Genomic DNA, 26,047 nt, shown 5'->3' with positions numbered 1-26,047 from the left:
CCTGTACGCACCCCGACCGGGGATCGAGCCTGCAACCCAGGTATGTGCCTGGACTGGGAATCGAACCCATAGCCTTTCAGTGTATAGGACAATGCTCCAACCAACTAAGCCACCAGCCAGGGCCCAGGTTTTTCACTTTTAATGGGAGGTATATCTTTCCAGTAACCAGGATATGTGTGCCTGGTATTGGGGCACTCCCTCCCTTCCAGGTATCAGAGAACCTGGGAAAGCAAGTTGCTCTTCAGAAGCTTCTTGGTCAACATGAACTCAGGCAGTTAGTGGAAGATTTTACCTGGGTGTTGATAAAGTTGGAAAATTGTCCCCACTTCACTACCCAGTGTACTTTTCTAGTGACTAAAATATACTTGTGTTCCCAGATACAGCACTTCTTCCTCTTGGACCTGGCAGATCAACACTTGGAATTTTACTCCTCCAATTTCCTTCTCACTCACTGAAGACTATGTCTCTTCTCTTGTGACATTACATGCTAAGCTTATGTTATGGGGTTTTCATTCTTAAAAATCTTCAAATTTGAGAGGAATTCTTTCTTTTCTGAAGACAGTAAACCCTAGTTCCATGAGTGAAGACCATCTCAGTAGAATTAGCCAACTAATACCATCCATTTTTATTCTGAATCTAGTAGTCCCAGCGGCAGAAGGCATACTTTTCTGACCTTGTTTAAGGTCAGAAAAAGGTCAGAATAGTACATGCACTGTACTTGGCTTCTGGGCCCGGTAGACTCCATTGGGGGTGAAAAATAAAGTTCATTTCATTCTCACAAATGAGGATTTTATAACCCCGGGTAAAGTCAGTTGAAGAAATGCCAAATTAAATTTAAATGGGCTGATTGGGAATGAATTTGATTATCTGTTGTGAAAAAGCCTGTGTTTTCTCCAAGGGCTAACCTGAGACTTTTTTAAAAACATTTTATTTTTTAATTACAGTTTATAGTCAATGTTATTTTGTATTAGTTTCGGGTATAACCTGAGTTTTTTTCTTCCTTCATTTGCATTATTTCCTTGTGGAGCTCCTTGCGGGTGGGTTTACATCGCTCTTACCTTCTTCCTTTTTCTCCTGTGGTTTTCCATATTTAGGTTAAAGAAATCACCCGTGATATTAAGCAGTTAGATCATGCCAAACGCCACCTGACCACCTCAATCACAACGCTGAACCACCTGCACATGTTGGCAGGCGGCGTCGATTCCCTCGAGTAAGCAGTGTCAACTTTCTCTTTTCGGTCCACATGAAATGAATGTGTCACATAGAGGAAAGGGTTCATTTACTTCTCAGCCAGTAAAGTCTCACCATCCTGCCCCACTTTCTGCAAATCTGGCTCAGATGTTCAGTCACCAGATTTACTTTCTGCCCTCTGGTGTTCAAAACCCAACAAACAACCTGACACTTTTTGCTGTTGTTAATCCTCACCCGAGGATATTTTCCCATTGATTTTCAGAGAGTGTGGAAGGGAGGGGGGGAGGGATAGGGAGAGAGAAACATTAATGTGCGAGAAACACGTGGATTAGTTGCCTCCTGAACTTGACCCCACTGGGGCCAGGGATTGAACCTGCAACTCAGGTATGTGCCCTGGATCGGGACTCAAATCTGCAACCCTTTGGTGTGCAGACTGACGCTCTAAACACTAAGCAAAACCAGCCAGGGCACAGCCTGACACTTTGAAATGAGATGCAAATGAATCTGAATGGGCCCTGGAAGCATGTGGAGAAATGACTCCAAGAATACAAACAACCTGACAGGTAGATCTGGTAGATCTCTATCATTGAAGCCCACAAGGTGATTCGGGGCCATTGTCCCTCCCTATAGCCTTAACCTTGGCAAGTTTTCCTGCTTGTGATGGTCTGAGTCACACTGTCATTGAATGTATCATATAGAAACATATCTTTGATTTATCATTCAACCCCGTTTTTCAAATACAGTAGCTTCCTGTTTGGTTTATAGAGGAACTATAGGGAATGATGCATGAGGACATTAGAAATAGTATTAAAAGAAAGAGCTGGCCCTACCCGGTTTGGCTCAGTGGATAGAGCGTCAGCCTGCGGACTGAAGGGTCCCAGGTTCGATTCCAGTCAAGGGCATGTACCTTGGTTGCGGTCACATCCCCAATAGGGGGTGTGCAGGAGGCAGCTGATGGATGTTTCTCTCTCATCAATGTTTCTAACTCTCTATCCCTCTCCCTTCCTCTCTTTAAAAAAATCAATAAAATATATTTAGAAAAAATAAAAATAAAAGGAAGAGCTGGTTATTTACCACAAAGAAGCAGTGTCAAGGCCTCCTTCATTAGCAAGATTCTGACGTGCCAGTTCTCCTCTGTGGTCTATCTCAGGCTGAATTCCCCCTGCCCCAGCCTCAGTGTAATCTCATGTGTGGACAGAGAAAGAGCATCTTCACGTAAATTTAGATGCAGTATCCAAAGTTAGGGGCGGGGGACTGGCTCCTTCTTGATCTCTCCCAGATGTTGCATGAGTTTCAGTGAACCCTGGTCCATTCTCTTGCAAGTAGTGATCAGAGAGGTCAGAGGCCAGTGGCAGACTGGAAGAGCAATTTCCTTGTCCCTTCCCCCAGATGCTTAGTTTTGCACAACTATCTGACCCGGCAGCAGCATCACATCTTAGCTTGAACTTGATCCTGTCTTTGTAAATGCCTCTTAAGGGAAGTCGTAAAATATACTTTTAATTTAAAAGCCCAACCCTAATGAAAGATTTAGATCTAATGGTTTGTCCTTCCTTGCTATGTGTAACTTGATTTTATCAGCATCCTCTTTTATGCTTCATTAACCTTTGCAATAGGGAAACAGAGTTGCTTAACATTGGCTTAAAACGTACAGATCTGAGTTTACATGTAAATGAACCTAAATGCCCTTTGTTGTATCCTGGGAAGATGTGTTTGGTTTGCCCCTAAACTGTAACCCTCAGATAATAACATCCTTACCCATGTTCTCTGTCAAAAGCCTGCTAATCCCATAACCCAACTCAAACCCAAAATTCATAGTCTTCCCAGATTTCCCTTTCCCCACACAATGAGAACCCATTACTCACACATTCTTTTGTACCTCCCATAGCACATACCTAGTGTTTCTGTTTAGAACTCAGTTCATCCTATCTGGTATTCGTTAGCTGTGTATTTGGCCCTCTCCCTGACTAAATGTTGTTGCCTTGAGGATTTAGACGTCTCCCCCCACTGCATAGCACCATACTTTTTTAGTGCTCAGCAAATACTTACTAAATCGAGTTGATTTCTGTTTTATTTTTTGGATTTATATAATTTGTGTGTTTTTTAGTCTTTATTGTTGAAAATATTACATATGTCCCCGTTCCACCCCCCCACCCCCCTTCAACGCCCTCTAGCCCACTCTCGCCCTCTGCTCCAGTGATGTCTGTTTTAGAGCTCAGAGTAGATTGTTCCACATCTGTTTCTTGTGTCCTTAGTGGTTTTCTAGAGTTCTCAACTTCTTACTTCCTTGCAGAGCCATGACCAGGCGGAGGCAGTATGGAGAAGTTGCTAATCTTCTTCAGGGTGTGATGAACGTTCTGGAGCACTTCCACAAGTACATGGGAATTCCACAGATCCGGCAGCTTTCCGAAAGGTACTGTGTCATCAGAGAAAATGATCTTCCCGTTTAAGAAAAGATGGTGCTGGGAAGTGCTGGAGCACTTCGCTCCGTATGTTCCTTATACAATCCTATTATAAGAAGGAACCTTAGATGGCATCTGATTTAACTCTGTGATGCAGACTTCCCATCCACCGTACCCTTACCAGCTCCTGACCATGTCTTCCAAAGCTGCCCATGTCACATAGTTGCCGGCCTGCCATCATTGCAGTGGCAGCTGGCAAGGTGTATATCTCAACAACTCTCAGTTGTCTGTATTAGTGAGAGGAACTCTCCCAGTTGTCTCTTTCCTTGTAACAAACCACACACGACTTAGAGTTTCTAGTTTACCACATCTTTTTTTGTATGGTTCTGGATTTTTATTAAAATCTTTTTATTATTTCTGCTGCTCTGGGGCAGGAAGGGGAGATGGCAACATGCACTCAGTGTACCCTCTTGCAATGGAAATGCCAAAGAACTACAAAGGAATGTCAGAACAGAGCTTGGCAGAGACTAGGGAAGTCACCACCCTTCCCCTCATCCTTCCTAACCCCTTCACACTTAGAGATGGCTGGTCGCCATGCCACACTGGGGATGGAAAGCAGCTAAGAGAGTGGGCAAATAGGGCTTTATGAGCTGCGAAAAGGAAGGAAGCTTGAATGGAGAAGGCAGACTTGCTCTCAGTGGATGGGGGTGAAGGGAAGGAGGCAGTAACTCCTCCCCCTATCCTCATAATGATCCGGAGTTGATCTGTTTTTCCCATTCATTTATTCTTCCCTTCACTTACCTAATAGATATTTACTGTGCACCTTCTATATCCTAGACCCTGTGCTGGAGTACCACAGGCACAAGATAAGCAATATACACTCTCTACTCGAGGAGTTCATCTTTGTGTAGAGAAGAGAAACACTAATATAAAATTTCAGCAGAGCACAGATATAACAAAACTGGTATTTGCTATACAGGGCATGGCAGGATCTTAGAGGAGGAATTGATAGAATGAACCTTCAGGGGCTAAGGGTAGGGGTTATAGAAGAATTCAATTTTAATCTGATTTTAAAAGAATGGAAAGGATCTTACCATCAAGATAAAAAGGAGAGTGGGAGAATAGAAGAGAGAGAGCGCATCCTGTCACTTTGGGAGATGATAGTGAAAGCCTGCATAGGTAGGCAAGGTCAGAGTTCATATGCCTTGCTAGAGAACTTTTTCTTTACTTGGTGGGCAATGAAAGATTTTGAGCAGGAGGGGCATGATCTCATTTGTATTTTATGGAAGTCTGGTGGATTATAGGTACATGACACTGGTCTTCCTGGGGTTTAGACTATGTTCTAGGCTAGAGAAGATAAGGACTGTACCAAAATAATGGCCATGAGGTCAAGGAGATGTGTTGAGGGGTTGGTTACCAACTGGTTGGTTGTTTGTGATGAGCATAGTTAATGGCAGGAATGGAGCAGAACTGAATTTTATTTATAAAAAAACAACTTAGAGTCATACAAGCAAATGTGCTCTTTTAGGACTCTTTGCTTTCTAACATTTTTTTGAAAGGTGGTTTTATAAATTTGAAGAACGTTGTGATCACTGTTGTAATGACATTCCCCTTATAAAGAGAAAATCTAACACTTCATCAATATATTTCAGTGCTGCAAACACTCATTATCATGTAGGGTTGCTGCAAACTCAGGAGGATTTACTTTTCTTTTAATGGAAAACCTCTATTTGCAAAAATGGTAGATTAATATAGAGCATGTACTATTAAGTAACACTAAAAATAACACAAGAGGAAAAAACCTTGTTTTCAGTGCTTGACTACAATTGTTTTTCAAGAGGTATTAAAAGTTTGAGGAAAGTCCAGACTTCTTATTTTTAGCATCATTTCTGGTGATTTTCCTCTCTGATGTTTACATAGCAATGGTAGAACCATCTGGAAATGATAGAAGTAGCTATTTGTTTGGGGGGAGGGGAGAAGGCAAGTTATGCCCTATGCATTGCTTCAGCTTCTCTAATTTAATAGCTTGCTGTCTATAAATTGTAGAAATCATATAAAAGGTTGTATTCTGAAGTCTTTGCCTGTGCATTTGAAATATTAAATTCATGGATCTTGATTTGAATATAGTTATTTTTTTCCAACTTCCCCTCTGGAAAATGCTTAAACACTAATATAACATTGAAGGAAAGATTTTTTAAAAAATATCATCTTCATATTACAAATCCTCCTGGCTTAAGAATATCCATGAAAGCAAATGTTTCTAGTAATCAGTCAATATTTCCTGAGAAAGAATGGAAGAGTCTTGTATTCTCTTGAAACCCTTGAACTAAAAATATTTTTCAGGGCTATTTCTAATCTCTTACATGTGAGAGATACCTGGCAAAGTGCGATCACATGATGTAGTGATGAAAAAACTAAAGTAGAGAATGGAAAGGCCTGCCTAGCTGTGTGTACTTGACAAGGGTTCCTGCTGAAAGAACTTTAGTTTCAAAAGTGTAAGTTGCGAAAGAGTAAGGTTGCGAAAGAGTAAGGGTTTCAAAAGTATAGGGGTTGTACTTGATGTCCTCAAAAGCATCCAACTGAGTCACTCTAAGATTCTGGGTTGAGATTGTAGAGTCTGTCTGTTTGGAAATAGAGCAGCTCAGACTAATGTGGCTAATTAACCATTCTGTCCAGGACACACCACGTATTTGGGAGGTCAGTTTATTGTGAACCTTTGTATTTTCGTTGGGACTGTCATTCACAAGATAATGGAAGCATCAGGGTTACTTTATCTACAAATATCTAAATAATTTTCCTAATTTGCTGCCCCTGTGCTTCCACCCTTTATGAAAACTGATAACACATTTAGGAAAGGGCACCTTTAAACAACCCGTAGTCACGTGACGTGGAGGATGCTAGGAGCCAGTTGGTTGACCTTTCTTTCTAGGCAGTACAGTGAATCTTTTATTTCCTAAGAGTGATCAACACTCAACCAGGCAGAACTTATTTGGATGCCAGGAGGAATTACTATTTACTGCCCTGTTCTCTATCAGTTGTAGATTGGTTTTCATAAGAGTGAATAGGAAATCTTGGTAGCTCACCCCTTCTATGTGCTCTGCTAACAGTCTCAGCTGTTCCCTCTCTTTACATAGGCATTTACTTTTCATTGTTAAAAGAGGAAGGAATATAAATAAAGGAGTCAAGTTGAAGATAGATTCTTTCAAGTGATTATCCCCTCCTAGGATCCTGTTTAGGCAACTGATTGTAAAGGCTGCTGTTCACATCTCGCCCTAATGCTACATGGAATCGTGGTTTGGGTTTACAGACACCATCATTAATGTCAGTAAAGGAAATGGTTGCTCTTTCATTGGAATCACTGATAAGACACTTCAAAAACTATGCTAGGAAACCTTCATGTGCGGAAGCTTATTCTTCGGCTCCAACGTTAGTTATGCATCTGACTTGTAGTCTCCTGTAAACATGGGTGCTGTCGGCAGCTAGTGCTGCAAGAGGGGTGTTGTGGAAGAGTCAGTACTAGAGAGGACGCTGAAAGGCATCTGGTACAGGCCTCCATCCCCACCCTCTTATTTCACAACTGTTCTTAGCTGTAGCCTGTGTAGGGGAAATGGCTTCCTTATGATTATGCCTGGCGCACTAGTGGCACAACTGAGTCTAGGCTATCTCAAGAGGTGACTAAAAATGGATTGAAGATGACTAGGGAGTCTACAGATCACAGTCCGATACTTCACCTCTCTTCTGTACCCTGGAAGTACCAAGCCTCTGGTTGTCTTTTCAGACAACCCCAGTTTTAAATCCAGTAAGAAGATGGAGTTAAGGGATGATGGGGTGACAGAGGCAGAGCTGGGCCCATCGGTATCACTGAGATGCTCAGGAGCCCTGAGGATATGGGCAGAGTGCCCCCTCAGGAACGGTCCCTGTGGTTCAGGAGGGAATAGTGCTCTCTGTATATTGCCAAGAGGAGAGTAGGAAGAGAGGGGCCTGAGGCTCTGGAAGCTCAGTCTTGTGACCTGGCACCAGGGGAGTCTGTCTGCCTAGCCCATTACGCGGAGTCACAGGACCTCCAAGGTACAGTTTTACAAAAGCTGGTTCTCTTTCCTGTCAGGAATATTTCCCATTGACTTTGGGCAATTCTGGATGGATGGCCTTGATTCTGATTTGGGGAGCCATGCGAGGAATAGCCTTATCTCGGTCATTTCTAGCCTCCTTGAAAACTAACTGAAAAGGCTGCAAACCCACCTATCGGTGGTTTTGAAGATAGTGGAAAAATCCTGTAAAGTATTTAAAATAAAAGCATAATTATGACTATGCCACAGAAAAATCAGACTGTTTTGGGTCCTGCCTATCCCCTCATTAAAAAAAAAATCTCAGTAGGTTGCTAGGCACTGCCTAGTGGCCAGAGAAATTGTGGTTTTGAGCTATTCACTATTTCTAGAAACTTCATAAAGTTAATTCCAAAGTAGCAGGGTGGAGACCAAGAAAGGAAGAACACTATTTTATGGTGCTTTTAACAAAGATAAAATATTTGCCTGGGGCTCAGGGCAGTTTAGCAGCGGCCTCCGAGCCTTGCTCCACCCCAGCTCCCGAGGCCGGCGGGGGCATGGCTGGCGGGGGCATGGCCGGCTGCTGGTGGAGGACATGAGCATTGCACGAACTTTCTTTCTCATCCCAGCTGTGCTGCTTTCTCCTTTCATTTAAGCTGAAAAATACTTGTGCTACTATTGTACATGCAAACCACTGTGTCAAGTACTGACCCTCCATTTTTAACTGATTTTCATCATAACTCACTCAGTTCTGATATTCACAATCTTCTGAGCAAACGTAAATCTTCATTCAATGGCCTTCACTCTCAATTAGCAGTTCATCTTTATCATTTCAGTCTTTATTATTTCTGCTCTAAAAAACCTTTTTTTTATTCATTTGTTAAAACTTATGAACCTGATCTTGGTTGGAAAAAACAACAACTCTGAAATAGTATGGAGCTCTCCTCCCATTCTTTACTCCAAGGAGTAGGTGAGGAGTTATACTGGTAATTCAAAATGGATTTATATCTGATTTGGGCCTTATTATATAGCATTTTCCTATGGTATAACTACTACCTCATTCATGACAGGCGAGGCATGGCCTAGAACAGTGGTTCTCAACCTTCCTAATGCCGCGACCCTTTAATACAGTTCCTCATGTTGTGGTGACCCCCAACTTCATTGTTACAAATTGAACATAATTAAAGCATAGTGTTTAATCACAAAAACAATATGTAATTATATATGTGTTTCCCGATGGTCTTAGGCGACCCCTGTGAAAGGGTTGTTTGACCCCCAAAGGGGTCGCGACCCACAGGTTGAGAACCGCTGGCCTAGAAGAACTTGGATATAGAAAATCTAAGGATATAGAAAACCCATGTTGTGATTAAATAGGATAAACCTGGATTCTGGTCATAAACCTGCTACTAACTAGTGTGTGACCTCTCATCTAGCCACCTTCCCCCTTCCTGTCTCTAAAGACTCCACTAGTTCTGACTTCTATAGATCTTTGCATAATTACTTATGAATATTTGAAAATTACCAGACAATGATATGTTTTATTTTCTCTACAGAGTGAAGGCTGCCCAGACTGAGTTAGGACAGCAAATCCTGGCTGATTTTGAAGAAGCATTTCCTTCCCAGGGTACCAAGGTATAGTTTTGCCTGTTCTCTCCAGTCTTTAATATTACCACCATTCTTACCTAATTCACACTCACTACAGGTACTATTCCCATTTATCATCCCAAAAGTCTTTGCTGGCAGCCATCAGTCTATTTGCCAAACGTTCAGGATAATGAGACCATTCTTGATTTCAAATATCCCAAAGCGATGTTGATTCCTCATTTATGTTCTTTCGGCATCAAAATGTGAGGCATGAGGATTTGTTTTGGTTTAATTTAATGTGTGTCAAACCTAATGTCTTGTCTGCCCAGTAAATTCCTTTTTTCTCATGTGTTTTTTTTAAAAAAATCTTCAAGCCGCAGCGTTTTTTAGGATTGTTACATAACTTATTGGTTTCAGTTTGGTGAAAAGACAACTGGGAGGGCAGTCCACGGACTTATGTAACTTGGAGTGACACAGTTCGGAGACTCGTTTTTAACGATCAGAATCCTGTTCTTTGGCATGAATCCCTTTCGTTCTCACTGGTGGCATAGCTGTTTGTGTTGTGTCTGGGAAGCCCGCAGTATTTCGCTTGTGAGCTATGGGTTACACTTCTCATGTAACAAACTTTGCCTCAGTTGGCTGGCACTGTGCTTGGTGAACTGCCTTTAGCTCTACCTTTAAACTGTAGCAGACATCATCTTAATGCTTTGCATGTGTCAGGGAGGGAAGGGCATTCAGAAGCTTTTATTCTTCCTCTATTATTTGAGCTGTTTCAAGAGAAAGAATTGTTCAGTGCAGATATGAGCCAAAGCACACCCGGGCAGGCAGCATTCCTCACTGCCCATGGTGGGCGGAGATGGGAGATATATTTTTATTTACTGAGCCAAGGAACATTTTCTGAATCTGTGTTATAATTCAATAACTGGAAATACCTTAATCATTTTTATGTGTGCTTCCTAAAAGAAACTTAAGAAGTAGGTGGGGGTAGCTGCCCCAGCTTTGTAGATTGCTACTTTCTATAGGAAACCTGCTCCTGATTTTAATGTCTGTCCATATTGTGCCTGTCTTTTGGTGATCACACATTTTATTTGTAAAGCTTGTTCCTTTGAGGACTGTATATCCTTATCCATTTGATGTAACTCTGGGAAGGGGATATTGGAAAGCCGTTCTGTGAATAGAGATTGTAAGGAATTCACAGATTATAAGCACTAGACTCTTGTTAGTGTCGGATCTGCTATTCATCCCAGTTTCAGGAAGTTTCTGAAAGATGTGGATGAAGCCCAGGTTGATTACTTAGAAGAAAGTAACTGTGACCTACAGTATCTCCTTATCCCAGATCCCACCAGGCAGATGAAGTTAAAATGGTTTTCTTTAACAACTTGCTTCCCTTTTCTCTGACTGGGTAACAGAGGGGTTTTTTTAGTTTTCTTTTGTCCTTTTTAATGGTTGTTGCTTTTTTAAAAGACCTTGTGCTGTTACTTCTATTTCACAAATGGAACTCACGATATATATATTTTTCATTATCCAAAGTAACCTATGAAGTCCTTTTGAAATGAAAAAATCTGAACCCATGAGCTTAGGGTTTTACCCACAAGATCAAACGCTTTTACCCACAAGCAGGAGTTGAGCAGAGGATGACATAACAGCCTCAGTGTGGGGCTAGTCAGCATTTTAACAACTGAGCTCCGAGGCAGCTTAGGTGACACTTATGAAACATAAATTTCAGGGCAGGTGGGTAAATTGGACAGAACTGACAAAAATAAAACAAAACACAAAGATTTGGAAGAACCTTACTTATTCACCTACTTAAAGTCCATTATTTTTCAGATGAGGTTCAGTAACTGTGCCAAAGCTACGTGGCTGCGTAGCCAAGCCAAGCGTAGATCCAGGTGTTCTTTTTACTGTGGTCCACTCAGCCAGCCACGTTCATGCCGTGAGGCACCATAAAGAAAGGTTCATCGAGACTGAATTGCCTTCGGTGGTAATGACAAAGGCCTTCCCAAATGACACAGGTCTTCCCATTGTGATGTGTAGATACAGCCCCTCCATGTCCTTCTACTGTTCTCTTTAGGTCAAAGGGCTGATAGTATAATATTTTACCTTAGCTACATGTCTGAGTGGTTGAGTATCTGTAAAACAAATCTGATGGAACTTGCTTTTATGTTTTAAATGCCACCGTATTGTTTGGCAGAAATATAGCACCTTAAGAATAGGAATCTTACCTCTCTCCATGTCATAGCTGAAGCAAGGAAACATTTTTATGGAGGCCATTAAACTCTTAAAGATCCTTTTTGTGAAAGAATACCAGTAAGAGAAAATATGTCATTCTTTTTGTCAGAATAACCAAACTACTGCTCTATAATGAAAGATTACTTCATGGCATTCCCTTCCTACCTCCTTAAAAAAAATAACAGTAATTAAATGTATTTTTCAAGGCTAATAAAATTACTTATATTACAATAATAATTTTGTTGCAAGTGCATCATAGTTCTGAGACACAGTCAATAAAAGAATAGGATTCTGAGGTTGGAATCAGGGAAAGTGGCACAGGTGGAGTGAGACTGGGGTCATCTGCCTTCTGGGCTCTTCCATAAGGCGGTTTCAGTTTTGGTGTTGGGAAAGCAAAGTTTCCTGTGATCATTACAGGCCATGTTTTTCAAAATGTCTCATTGCTGATTGACAGAGTAGCTTTTATATTGGCTACTGCACTCTAGCTTAATGATTCTTTCATCAAGGAACAAGTAGCTAAAATATCCATCCACGGCAGAAGAATGAGTCAGGGGAGTGGGAGCAGTAAGAACTTCAAGAGAGGAGCGGGAAGTAGCAGCTGTCAGAGGCCAGGAGATTCAGAGGTGGTTTCTGGCTTCTGAATTGGTGTATGTTTGTTTTAACAGAGGCCAGGAGGACCCAGCAATGTCCTACGAGATGCGTGTCTGATTGCTAATATTTTGGACCCCCGAATCAAACAGGAAATCATTAAAAAGTTTATTAAACAGCATCTGTCAGAGTATCTAGTCCTTTTTCAAGAAAACCAAGATGTAAGTATTGACCAAATGAGATCAGATGTGACATTTGAATTGTATTGAAAATTGAATGCTCTCAAGCCTCCTGATTTATACTTTATTATTATTATTACTGTCTTAAAGAGTTGATTGTTGAACCATGAATGCTAGGGGCTAACTGTATAGTTCAGTGGTTCTTAACCATTTTGGGGTCACTGGCCCTTTGGAGAAATTAATGAATGCTACAGATCTTCTCTCCAGCAAAAGGCACTTATGCCTAAAACTTTGCATACAGTTTCAGAAAATTTATAGACCTCTGAAGCCTACTCATGAACCTCAGGGTAAAAATCTCTGGATCAAGTAAAAACGTAGCCTAGATTCTTTAAAACCATGAAAAGTAGAGAGTTTGGCTGTGTTTTTCTTGGTTCCGTGTTTTTGCTTTCCTTAAACTGTCAATACTACTTCTAATACTGGGGTGGACTTTGTTCCCTAATTTTCTAAGGTTGCCTGGCTGGACAAAATTGACAGACGCTATGCCTGGATAAAACGCCAGCTTGTGGACTATGAGGAGAAATTCGGCCGAATGTTTCCACGTGAGTGGTACATGACCGAGAGGATTGCAGTAGAATTTTGCCACGTCACAAGGTAGATTCCAACTCGGCTGGTTTTGGTGTTAATTGAAATCAGTCCTCCTGTCTTTAGCGGATCCATGTTGTCTTGTGGATTGGAATCACTTCCTGACCCCACCAAATGATTGATGGCACCCTCATATCCAATTATCACCCCACTCTCTGCTTCCGTCTTCGCTCCAGGACTTTCCTTTGGCCTAGCCCTTGCCTGAACAGCCTGTCTTCTTGGCTTCACCAACTCAAGATTCATCAACCAAATTTACCTGTAGTGATTCATTGCCCACGTTTTCCTCCATGTCTGGATCACATATATCAGTTTGCAGTTGTATATACCCATTATCATTTTGCTTTTCTAGCTTGATAGATAGCTAGTTCCACAGGGACAGGGGTAGTACCTACTTCAGTGACATGTAAACCATCAGGAAATATTTGTTGAACAAATTTCCCACTCTACAGTATTTATAATCTTCGGCTAGTTAATAATATTGGCGTCTGAGTGTTCTAAGCATTTCAAAGACCTGTCTTCTGTGTCCGTGAGTGTAACCCAGGACCACATAGTCCTTTATATTCAAGAAGGTTTGATCAGTATATCCATGATAAAGCTAAAGCTAGAGTCAAAGTATTTTATTTTTTACTTGCAACTGTACCATAGCAGTGGTGGTAACTGAGTTTTATTAGTTATATATTTCTTTTTAATAGTTCACAATTACATTAATTCCGGGATAATAAAATTTTTTTATATCTAACCATAACTCAGCCACCTTAGAGTAATTCATTATAGTCATTTGTCTTAAAATCACAGAGACTATATTCAAGTTGCAAGCTTTAAGCACATTGTGGTGCGGGATATGTTTTAAGGAAAACTGGCTGTTGGTTTTGTGGTTTGTGTTTTTTAATAGAATTTCTTTTTTAGAACAATTTTAGGTTCACAACAATAGTGACAGGAAGATACAGAGATTTCCCATATACCCTTGCCCCACACATATATTGCCTCCGTCATTATCAACATTCCCCCACCAGAGTGGTGCACTAGTTGCAATCAATTAGCTTACACTGACACATTATTATCACCCTGACCCCATAGTTTACATTAGGGTTTACTCTTCGTGTTGTACGTTCTTTGTGGCTGTTGTTTTAAGAAACACATTTGCTATAATAGATTTAGTATTGAGTCAGGGTCAGTTGTGGTTGTCATTCCTAAGTCCTGATTAGCAAAGAAAGATGAATTCTTCGAGAAACTGGTAGGTAATTCAGTGACTTGCAAGCTAACTCTGAAAAATGAAGTCTGCAGGAGACTGGAAGTAAATACTACACCAAACCTGCCATTGTGTCAGCTACTGGCAGTGTTTCTACTAAGCTTTCACTGTTTCAAAATCCTACAGATAATTCTCAGATAATTCTCAGATAAACCTTGTTTGATTTTATCATTTATTTGTGGGGGGGTGATGATCATAGCTCAGTTCAGAACTCTTATGTCACTGCTCCCGGACAACTTACATTCTGAAACAGAGCACATGAGAGGCACATACACAGGCAGGAACCACCTAAACACATACGTGTCACTTTTCACATAGAGGGTCTGGTCTCTCACCTGTGTTTCCAGGGTTATTGCTCTCTGTTCGAGGAGAAGGTTATTTCTTTGGAAGATGGAGGGCTTTGTAATTCAGTAATTAATGACTTGTGAAATTACATAGAAAATATGCATTTTTTATAAAATACTGTTTCATATATATAATTAACAAAGTATTGAAAGGTTTAAATATTTAAAAATAGTAGTAACAATGTAAACAAATTGGTGTCCATAATCCTTGATTATTTTTTTTTTTTTGACTGGTGGATAATTTCACCTTAAAATTCTTATTTAGAACTAGAGGCCCGGTGCACGAAAATCATGCATGGGTATGGTTCCTAGGCCTGGCCAGTGATCAGGGCTGATCGGGGCCTTCAGGCTGCCGGCCAGGGCCTCCCTTCGCCGGCTGCCTGCTGCTGGCTGGGGCCTTCCTTCGATCCACACCACGCCCTGGTGGTTAGCCCACGTCATAGCGAGTGATGGACTCCTGGTCTCCCAGTTGAACTCCCAAGGGGACACTTTGCATATTAGCCTTTTATGTAGATAGAAGATAGATATGTATTTCTATTTCCCAGGCATCAAACTGAGTTGGTAACAGATCTCAGGATTTGAAATGACCACCTACTTTAATAAATATATATGTATAAGCTAAAACCATTTACTTTGTGCCCTGGATGGATAGCTCAGTTGGTTAGGGGATTGTCTCTGTACTCCAAGTCAGGGCACATACAGGAAGCAACCAGTGAATGTATAAATAAGTTGAAAAACAAATCAATGTCTGTCTGTCTCTGTCTGTCTGTCTCTCTCACTCTCTCTCTCTCAAATCAATAAATTTTTTAAAAATTAAAAAAATATAAAAAAAGCATTTACTTGGTCTTATCTCGAATGATCCATTTGTTTGACAATATTCTTATCTCTTTATTTTGAAGGACAGAACTTGCCAAGATTATGCGGACCAGAGCTAAGGAAATTGAAGTGAAATTGCTTCTTTTTGCTATTCAGAGAACAACTAACTTTGAGGGATTTCTTGCAAAACGCTTCTCTGGCTGCACTCTGACAGATGGTGCCCTGGTAAGAACTCCCTGAGGAAGGTTGGAGCATGAAGCCCATGGGTTGGGTGGCTGGGCTTTATTCCAGTCTTTCATGGTATGGTGATTCGTTTGTCCCTTATACAGTGGTCCATGTTTTTAGAATGGCCTATCATTTTATCTAAGCATGGGCCCCATTTTACAGACACAATTTTGTGAGTCACAGGGACCTCACTTAATTAGTCACAAATACCTTATTACTTTATTAACTATTGAATTTTATTATAATTAGGATATGTTTTTACTACAAGGTTTGGCTTCTTAATGTCTCTGGTGAGCAAACCAGGTCAAGTGTCTCTATAAACTTCAAAGCCACGTGTACAGACTTGCATGTCAGAGAGATTCCAAAAGATGAAACACAAAGGACACAGGCCAGAGGGCTTTCCCCCCTGGAAAGCTGGACTGTGGTGGTTCAATCACTTACTCTCCATGTAAGCAAAGACCAGGCCCAAAGTGTCTCTCTGAAAACCTCTTTTTTGGAAACCCAGGTTCCCTGCTAACACATAATATACTTTCTTCAGATTTCCCATCCATGGGGAAACAAAATTATTATGTTTTATGGTAGTTTCTGTTTACAGCATTACACACACAGAGACTTGAGCTCCCTGAGTGCAGGAATCATGGCTGACTCATCTCTGCTTCCTAGTCATGCAAAGAGCACACAGACCTTGTGCAGGCAGACAGGAATGAGGAGAGAGGGAGGAAGAAATCAAAGTTGAGAGAGTTATTGCTCTTGAGTTTCCCTTAAAACTGGATTTTAAAAAAACACACACACGAAACTGCTGGTAACAACAGAGAAGCAATGTGATTGGGTAGGAAAATCCTTGGATCAGCAACCAAGAGAGACTTGTGGTCCAGTTTTGACTTTGCTGTAACTCAGTGTACTGCCTTCTCGGTTAACTGAAAAGAATAGACTCTCCTTTAATAACGGTGTACTAGGGGGACTAAACAAGACATAAAACCCAGAAGCCATAAAGAAAAGGACTGAAACATTTGACAACATAAAAAGAGTGAAATTCTGTGTGGAAAAAGAGACCACAAACATAATTAAGGACATACCACAAACTAGGAAAAAAACAGTTTAAGCTATATAAGACAAATAATTAATATCCAGCATACATAAAGAATTCTTACAAGTTGATATGAAAAAAATAACCCAAGAAAAAGGAGTACAGAGTCAAGCAGAAATTCATTGAAGAAATAACAGTTGGCTAATATGTGAAAAAAATACAAGATACTAATTTCCATACTTCAGGTTGGCAAAAAATATTATAAGAATAACAAGAAAGGATTTTAGTACTAGTGTACAAATTGATACCGCCTTTTTAGAGAGCAAATTTTCATTATGTATCAAAAAACTTAAATGTGCATGCCCAGCTAGAGTGGCTCAGTGGTTGAGTGTTGACCTATGAACCAGGAGATCATGGTTCGAGTCCCAGTCAGGGCATATGCCTGGGTTGTGGGCTTAATCCCCAGGGTGGGGTGTGCAGGAGGCAGCCGATCAATGATTCTCTTTCATCATTGATGTTTCTCTCTCTCTCACCCTCTCCTTCCTCTAAAAAAAAAAAAAGAAAAATGTGCATGCACTATGAGGCAACAATTTCACATCTAGCTGTGAAGTCTATAAAGAAAAATCCATACCAAGAAAAAGGTGAACTGCATCCTTAAAAGCAAAAAAACAACAACAAACCAACAAAAATAAAATGGAGATTTTTGTAATGTTTATCCTTAAAGAATGGTTAAATAAAGAATGGCTCTCCTCTCTGCCCTACCCGTCCTGTGGAGTAGCGTACAGCAGTTAAAAAGTGGTAGAATGGGAGGTAGATCTAGATGTGCTATCACAGGAAAAAAAGACACTTCTCAGTTATGGCTAAGTGAAAAATGTAAGTTTGCAGGCCAATGCATATGGTATAATGCCATTTATGTAAAAAGCAAAAAACATGTTTATGTATGTAAGGGTGTAAGGAAAAGGTCTGGAAATGATAACAGCGGATGTCTCTGGGGAAGGAAGCTGGAGTGAGAGTAGGTGGAGAAGCAAAGAATTTTTTTTCGTTCTACTCTGGTATTTTGCTTGAATTTTTCTTATACAAATGGATTTACATATTTTTTAAACATATTTTTTGCATTTACATACTTTAACAAAGTTATTTTTCAGTTTTTTTTAATGAGGGAAATGGTCCAAAGCAGACTTCCAAACTTTTTTCTCTAACAAACTCTAATGTGGAATCCACACAGAATAATAGCTAACTTATTTTGAACATCCACTGTGTGTCCCACACTGTTCTAGGTGTATTTTCCTAAAGTCACTCACTTTACTTCATCAACTATAGGAGGTAGGTGCTATACTCATTTGAAACTTACCTGAGACCACATAGCTTACGGTATATATAAATACAGAAAAACTGAGCTACTGTAATTGAAGAAGGAGAGTAAGAGCAGAGATTGGGCCTGGAATCCCATTCACTTGTTTACCCCTCTACTATCTTCTGTAGCCCCCACCCTTCCAGTCCTAAAATTCTGGGACTTCAATGGGATCCCCTCTGTTCCCCCCAACCCCCAAGACCTGCCTCAGAGTAGGTGCATCAGGGTTAGTCCCTCAAGGCACTGGGCTTAAAGAGTGGAGGCAGCAGCTCTCAGATTTAAGGCAAGACCATAAGACTCAACCTATTCAGTGCCACTTATGACTTTATTAAAATAAGATACAACTGAACCACAAAGCACTCTTTCCGTACTTAAAAATAGAAATATGTATGTAATATACACATATATATACACACTTCTCTGATTGTTAACTCACGTTCAAAATTGAAAATTGATTTCTTTTTGTTTGTTTATTTATTTATTTAAAAAATCTTTATTGTTGAAAGTATTACATATGTCCCCTTTTTTCTTCCATTGACTCCTTATAGCCCGCCCGCCCCAGGCAATTGTAGTATCATGGAAAAAAATAGGCCACAAAACAAGTGAAAATGCCCTTAAAGAAAATGCAAGTCACAGAAAGAAATGGGTAACAGCAATGACATTGAAAGAAACCTGTCCCTCTCCTGAGAAGTAGGTGGTTGACTTCTACACCACCTTGATGTCCTCATGTTTGCTCTCCTCTCCGCCCTACCCAAGCCATGCTTCTGGCCTGGTTTTAAGCAGAGACTCCTGCAGCTCTGGGCTCAGCCCTATGGAGATCTGTTTGGGGGCAAAGAAGTTTAATCATTGGGCACAGGTCCCAGCTGGGAGTGTCCCCTGAGTTCCCAGGTCCCAACTGGATGGGGTTGGTAGAGCATAAGGTAATTTCACTAACTGAATAGGAAATAGGTCCCAACAAAGGATGCTTGAAAGACATTAGAGCCAGATACCTGTTTTCAGCTATTCTTCCCCTTCTTTGGCTAGACTTTACTTTCACATTTAGGGAGCTACAGGATTTCAGAGGAACAAATGGCCCTGTTGTATCAGATGACCAGGATAGCCTGTAAGCTTGGGGTGGTCCCAGGACATCTCAGGCCTCGCTTGTGCTAGGAAACGTTCCAAAGGTCAAAAGAGCCAGCGTAACGTGGGCAGAGAAGGCCCCTCTAAACAAGGTGAGGATACGGAGCAGAGTAAACACACAGAGACCATGAAAAGCTGGCAGGAGCTGTATGCAAGTTTGTGAAGACAATGCTTTTTTGTAGAAAACCAGTATAGGGATGTCGAAGTGGCAGTTGGCTGACTGCTAACCTATGGAGGGAGGAGAGGGCCTCTCTCCACATTCACCCACTCTGCCGGGGCCAAGGTCCCGAACTGCAGCCTTCTGTGTCCTGGCAAATGCTGTGCTCTGTGGCGGGGGGCCGGGTCAGCTAGGAGCACTTGAATCGTTTTCACCCATCTCTTCCTTTTTGGTCTTCTGTTTTTGAAATTTTCTGGCATAATAGATTTGCAAATTCCCCTCCAGTTGTTCAGTTGTTTTCCCTCCTATCAAGTTTGCAGAGAGTTTCAAGTTACAAATCCTTGGCCAGAAAATCCTGCTCAGCTATGAGCTCTTTATTCACCCCTCAGTTGGTTAGCTTCTCCACAGACTTCTCCAAATCCTTCAACTTCTTTAAGTCAAACTCTTCCCCTTGATCATCTCTGTTCTAGTTGTTATTCTGCATTCCAGGGCCTGACAATGACTGCTCCATAGGCTACAAGGATTTTCCCTTAAATATTAGTTTCTAGAAAGGCAACAGAACTCCTATGGGCTCTTCAGCAAGGCCGGCCAGGTCTTGGAAAATCAGTTCACCGCAGCCTGCCGGGGGAAGATGTGAAGGTAGTGCTTCTTGCTGTAGGTAATGTTCACTTTGAGCTTGGTCCTGCCATCACCTTGCCATGGGCCAAGTAGGGGGACACCTTCACCCGTAGCAGAGACCCTGGTGGATTAGTCAGGGCCACTGACCATGCTCCCAACAGACAGTGCTGGAAGGAGCCCAGCCTGGGCTGAGCCAGGGGTTCCAAGTGGCCTGACTCCTAGTCTAGCTGTTGGGCACCCCACTTGAAGACCTGCCATCCCTTGTCTCTCTACCTCCTCCCCATGCTGCCTTGCTCCCGGGATATATGTGTGGGGGTTTTTGTTCGTTGATTTTTGTATGAAAAATCTTTTGTGGCCATCCTTTTATTTCAGGGTATCAGAATAAACTACAAAATGAACCAGAGTATATCTTGATACCCTTTAATATGCCAAATTTCATAGAATGTTAGTGAATTCCTTGGAAAGTTATGGAGGAGGTAAGAAGTCAGCCAAGGAGCCAGTTGACCAGAGATGCTCCCAAGCCCACCCCGCTCCATCCTTGATTGATTGACAGTGAAACAATGAGGATGAGTTTGAGGGGTGAGGAGCTCACCTGGAAAGATCTGCCACAGAGGAGTGTCTTCTGAGATGAGTATGATAATGCATCTTTTGCTCTTTTTGGACAGATGTGACTTTGACATCTGATGGAAATGCAGACTGAAAAAACCTTAAGGACAAGGCTTGTTTTGTTTTTGTTGTTCTAGCCCTAACAAGTTTACTAGTATAATGTCCTGTGCTGTCACTGTTACTGGAAGAAGGGAGCTGCCACTGTTTTTTGCTAATTGCCTCAACTCCTGACCCTTGAGGAGAGATACAGAATAGTCCGTAATAGCCTTGAAATTAAAAGCAAATGTCTAGGTGTGAATTAACTAGTGACTTGATGATTATTAGGGACTTGATGATAATTAGTGACTTGATGATTAGATTCAAGATAAACATTATATTTAGCCTCCATAAAAGCAGAGTAGATTGGGTTGTTATAATTGGCACACTGAATTTGGAAAAAAAAATTTTAAATTAAAAATTTTCCCACTTAATGCAGCTGCATTTCTCCTTTTCTTGGCTATTGCATAAGTTGCCTTTCTAAATAGAATTGTCCTTTGGCTTATAGGGGTCATTTTAATATACACTTATATTTGCCCAGTTTTAAAAATTACATTATAAATATAGAAGCTGTAGGTGTAATTTTTGATCATGCTGTTTGAGCATAAGAGTATTTGCAAAAGGTTCGCTACTTATAAAAACCCACACAGAGTGACTTAGCCTCCAGCTCAGTCTTCCAACAACCGAACACCTGCATTAGGGAGCATGTGTGAGAGGAGGAGGGGGCAGGGGCTCAGCAGTTCTGCCTAAGAGCAAGGAAATAGCGTCCCCTTATCCAGGGAGCTCCCTTTAGTGTTTCAAAACATTTATAAATGCTTCATTTGCTGCTGAAGGAATACCTTTCTTCATGCGAATCCCATCCTAGTGGGGAATTAACTTCTGTTTGTTTCTGAGAAGAAAGTACCACCTGGTCAAGAGAGAACATTTGGAAATTATAGGCAAGAATGAAAAGGCAGACAACATGTCATTTCTTTTCCCATCAACCAGATGAAAGTTTGGGTGTGGTCATTCTATATATTTTACACAATTGAAATTGCACTTTTTAAATACATTTTTTTCTCTGCTTATTTTATTTTTAAAACTAGAGGCCCGGTGCGCAAAATTCGTGCACGGGGTATGTGTGTGTCCCTCAGCCCAGCCTACACCCTCTACAATCTGACACCCCTCGAGAGATGTCTGACTGCCTTTTAGGCCCAATCCTGGTTGGACATCCCTCTCACAATCCAGGACTGCTGGCTCCCAACCGCTCACCTGCCTGCCTGCCAGCCTGATCATCCCCTAACCACTCCCCTGCCAGCCTGATTGACACCTAACTGCTCCTCTGCCAGCCCGATTGCCCTTAACTGCCCTCCCTTGCACGCCTGGTTGCCCCCAACTGCCATCCCCTGCTGGCCCAGTCACCCCTAACTGCCCTCCCTTGCCAGCCTGGTTGCCTCTAACTGCCCTCCCCTGCTGGCCTGGTCACCCCCAACTGCCCTCCCCTGCAGGCCTAGTTCCCCCCAACTGCCCTCCCCTGCAGGCGTTGTCCCTCCCAACTGCCCTCCCTGTCAGATTGGTCCCCCCCAACTGCCCTCCCCTGCCGGCCTGGTCCCCCCCCCCAACTGCCCTCCCCTGCAGGCCTGGTCCCTCCCAACTGCCCTCCCCTGCTGGCCATCTTGTGTATTGGAGTGATGGTCAATTTGCATATTACTGCTTTATTATATAGGATTGACTATAATTCAGATAACAAAATTTCATATAAATCTCACCATTAAAAGTATACAATTCCTTTTTTTTTTTTATAGCATATTCACAATATTGTGCCACGATTCCAACTATCCAATTCCAGGACATTTTCATTGCCCCCAAAAGAACACACCCCACCCCAAGCAATCACTTTTAATTTCCTCCTTCCCCCCAACTCCAGCCAACTACTAATCTATTTTCCATCTTTGTGGGTATGTCTATTCTGGACATTTCATATAAATGGAATCATAATTGTGGTCTCTGTGCCTGGCTTCCTCCACTTAGCATAGTATTTTTAAGGTTCATCCATTGTGTAGCACATATCAGTGCTTCAGTCTTTTTTATGGCTGAATAACATTCCATTATATGGATATACGTTTTGTTTAGCCATTTGCCAGCTAATGGACATTTGAGTTGTTTCTACTTGTTGGCTATTATAATGCTATGAACATTTGTGATTTGTATACTAGCTCTTGTGTGAACATATGTTTTCAGTTCTCTTCGAAATATATCTGAGAGTGGAATTGCTGGGTTACATGGTAGCTCTATGTTTAACTTTTGAGGAACTGCCAAATTGTTTTCCACAGCAGCTGCACCATTTTGCATTCCTACCACCAATGTAGGAGAGTTTTGATTTTTCCACATCCTCGCCAGTATTTGCTGTTTGCTGTTTTGTTTGTTTTTTAATTACAGTTATCCTCATGGTGTAAAGTAATATCTCAATGTGGTTTTGATTTGCATTTTCTTAATAACTAATGATGTTGAACATTTTTTTCATGTGCTTATTGGCCATTTGTATATATTTTATAGAGAAATGTCTGTTTAAGATTTTTGCCCATTTTTAAATTGTTTGTTTTTTTATTATTGAGTTTTAGGAGTTTTTGAATATATTCTAGATATATTTTATGTATTCTTCATATATTTCGTCATGTATCTGGTATATGATTTGCAAATATTTTCTCCCATTCTGTGGGGTTTTTTTTTTTTTTTGGTAGTGTTGTTTGATGTACAAAAGTTTTCAATTTTGATGGTCCAAATTACCTATTTTTCTTTAAAGAAAAATATATTTTTTTTATTGATTTCAGAGAGGAAGGGAGATAGGGTTAGAAACATCAATGATGAGAGAGAAACATTGATTGGCTGCCTCCTGCACACCCCCCACTGGGGATCGAGCCCGCAACCCAAGCATGTGCCCTTGACCGGAATCGAACCCGGGACCCTTCATTCTGTAGGTCAGTGCTCTATTCACTGAGCCAAACTAGCTACGGCCTTATTTTTCCTTTTTGTTATTTGAGTTTTGGTGTCATATCCAAGGTTATAAACATTTTTTAATTAAAGTATAAAGTGATCACAATAAGTCTAGTAGCCACCTGACACCATACAAGGTTATTATTATATTATTATCTATATTCCCTATACTATACATTACATTCCACATAACTTGTTGATTTTACAACTGGAAGTTTGTACCTCTTATTCTCCTTTCCCTTTTTCACCCTCCTCTCCGCTTCCTTTTCCTCTGACAACCATCAGCTTGTTCTTTCTATGCATCTGTTCCTGCTTTGATTTGTTTTGTTATTTAGATTCCACATGTAAGGAAGATCATACGGTATTTGTCCTTCTCTGTCTGACTTATTTCATGTAGCATAATACCCTCTAAGTCTGTCCATGTTGCTACAAGTGGCAAGATTTCATTCTCTTTTTATGGCTGGGGAATATTTCATTGTATATGTACTACATCGTCTTTACCCATTTATCTATTATTGAGTACTTAAGTTGCTTCCATATCTTTACTATCTATATAATAAAAGCCTAAGCGACCATTATGGCGGAACGACCAGAACGACGGGTCGCTATGATGCACACTGACCACCAGGAGGCAGACACTCAACGCAGGAGCTGCCCCCTGGTGGTCAGTGCACTCCCACAGGGGGAGCGCTGCTCAGCCAGAAGCTGGGCTCACAGCTGGTGAGCGCAGCGGTGGTGGCAGGAACCTCTCCCGCCTCCACGGCAGCACTAAGGAGCAGCAAGCCAAGCAGTAAGGAGCGAGGGGTCCTGGACTGTGAGAGGGCACAGGCTGGGCTGAGGGGACCCACCGCCCCCAGTGCATTAATTTCGTGCACCAGGCCTCTAGTTGTGTATAATCCTGCAGTGAACATAAGGATGCATATATCTTTTTGAAATAGTGTTTTATTTTCTTTGGATAGATACCCATAAGTGGAATTGCTGGGTCATATGGTAGTTCTATTTTTTATTTTTTTGAAGAAGCTCCTTACTATTTTCCATAGTGGCTAAAAACTGATGTCAGAGAGTTTACTGCCTATGTTTTCTTCTAGGAATCCAAGGTCATAAACATTTACTTATGCTTCCTTCTAAGAGTTTTTTAGTTTTAGCTCCTTTCATTTAGATCTCAATCCATTTTAAGTTAATTTTTATATGGGATATGTAAGTATAATTTTATATCCTACTTTTCCTCGTGTTATATCTTAAGTGTTTTCTCAATCACTATACAATATTTTGCTGTATAGATGGTCCATAATTTCCCTAATTATCCCTTAGGTGCTTTTCACTTTTATAAATAAGGCTACAATGAACATTTTTGTGGACAAGTCTGTTCACATTTCAGATTATTCTCTTATGGTACAAGCAAATTATAGGATCAAAAGCTAGGAGCATTTTCAAGTTTAAGCTAGCCTGTGTTTTAAACTGCTTTCTGTTTTCTTGTCTCTTTTGAGTGCACCTGTGTAGTCTCTCCCATTGCTGAGTCTTGATATTAGTGATGGTTTATTAAGATTCAGAAGAAGTAGAACAGGCTAGAAGAGGTTAATGGGGGGAAAAGGAGGACCTATGTAATACTTTAAACAATAAAGATTTTTTTTAAAAAAGACTCTAAAGTAGTCACTCTTTTAGTGTGTTGCATGGTGCTCATGTACTGATGTTTAATATAAAGGGCTAATAACTCTGCCAGAAAAGACAAAGTGATCTGAAAAATGTGTTGTTGTTTCTTTACTTAGAATATAATACATGCTTCCACTCCTAAGTGTATACCCAAGAGACTTTAAAATTTTCATATGTTCATACGAATACTTGTACATGAATGTTTATAGCAGTGCTATTCACAGGAACCAAAAGGAAGAAACAACACAGATGTCTTTTAATGGACAAATGGATAAACAAAATGTGGTATATCCATACAATGGAATATTATTCAGCCTGACATGTAGTTCAACATGGATAAACCTTGAAAAACACTGGGTTAAGTGAAAGAAGCCAGACATAAAAGGCCACATATATGATTCCATTTATGAAATGTCCAGAATAGGCAAATCCATAAAGATAGATAAGTAGTTGCCAGGGATTGGGGGAAGGAGATCAGGAAGTGACCCCTAATGGATATGGGGTTTCTTCTGGGGTGAAAAATGTTCTGGAATTAGATAGTGGTGATGGTGGTACAACCTTGTGAATATACTAAAAAACCACTAAATTGTAAATCATCTTAAAATGGTGAATTGTGTGTTAATTATATCGCAATTTAAAAATATTAAGGGTTTTAGAAAATACTCTCTGATTTAGTTATAAATCATCTTCACACTCCAGATAATTTGTCTGAGAGAGAGAGAGAGAGAGAGAGAGAGAGAGAGAGAAATACATGCTGTTAAAGCTCAAACAGAATAAAATATTTTAAAAGAACTTATCTCTTCCTTCTCAATTACTCTAAATCCCTCTGTCGAGAAATATCCACTGTTTAATAGTGTGGGGTATATTTTTGAGACTTTATTACAAGCACACACACACATAAGGGTTTTTTTGCTTTGTTTACAGAAAGTAGAAAATGTTCCCAAGGTGTCTGAAGAACATTTTATTAAGCTTCTCATCTGATCAGAATTTATTCAAAATGTTTTTCAAGCTCCCTCTTTGT

The 26,047-nt window shown here is 40.8% G+C and overlaps 1 protein-coding gene across 2 annotated transcripts in view; it reads left to right on the top strand.

The window, feature by feature from the left end:
• The window catches only part of VPS53 (VPS53, GARP complex subunit), a 140,023-nt gene that overhangs the window by 47,126 nt on the left and 66,850 nt on the right, over window positions 1–26,047 (top strand). Inside the window, exons 6-11 of one of the 2 annotated variants that reach the window (XM_006099194.3) lie at window positions 1,095–1,210; window positions 3,482–3,601; window positions 9,187–9,265; window positions 12,112–12,255; window positions 12,722–12,864; window positions 15,348–15,489. In XM_006099194.3, coding sequence (XP_006099256.1) covers window positions 1,095–1,210; window positions 3,482–3,601; window positions 9,187–9,265; window positions 12,112–12,255; window positions 12,722–12,864; window positions 15,348–15,489 — 744 coding nt within the window. The remainder of the gene's footprint in view (window positions 1–1,094; window positions 1,211–3,481; window positions 3,602–9,186; window positions 9,266–12,111; window positions 12,256–12,721; window positions 12,865–15,347; window positions 15,490–26,047) is intronic. The other variant, XM_023762784.1, reaches the window with a different exon arrangement.

The sequence above is a fragment of the Myotis lucifugus genome, unplaced genomic scaffold, assembly GCF_000147115.1.
Source record: "Myotis lucifugus unplaced genomic scaffold, Myoluc2.0 scaffold_262, whole genome shotgun sequence".
In the NCBI taxonomy this organism is placed as follows: domain Eukaryota; kingdom Metazoa; phylum Chordata; class Mammalia; order Chiroptera; family Vespertilionidae; genus Myotis; species Myotis lucifugus.
This window is presented reverse-complemented; position numbering and strand designations above follow the sequence as displayed.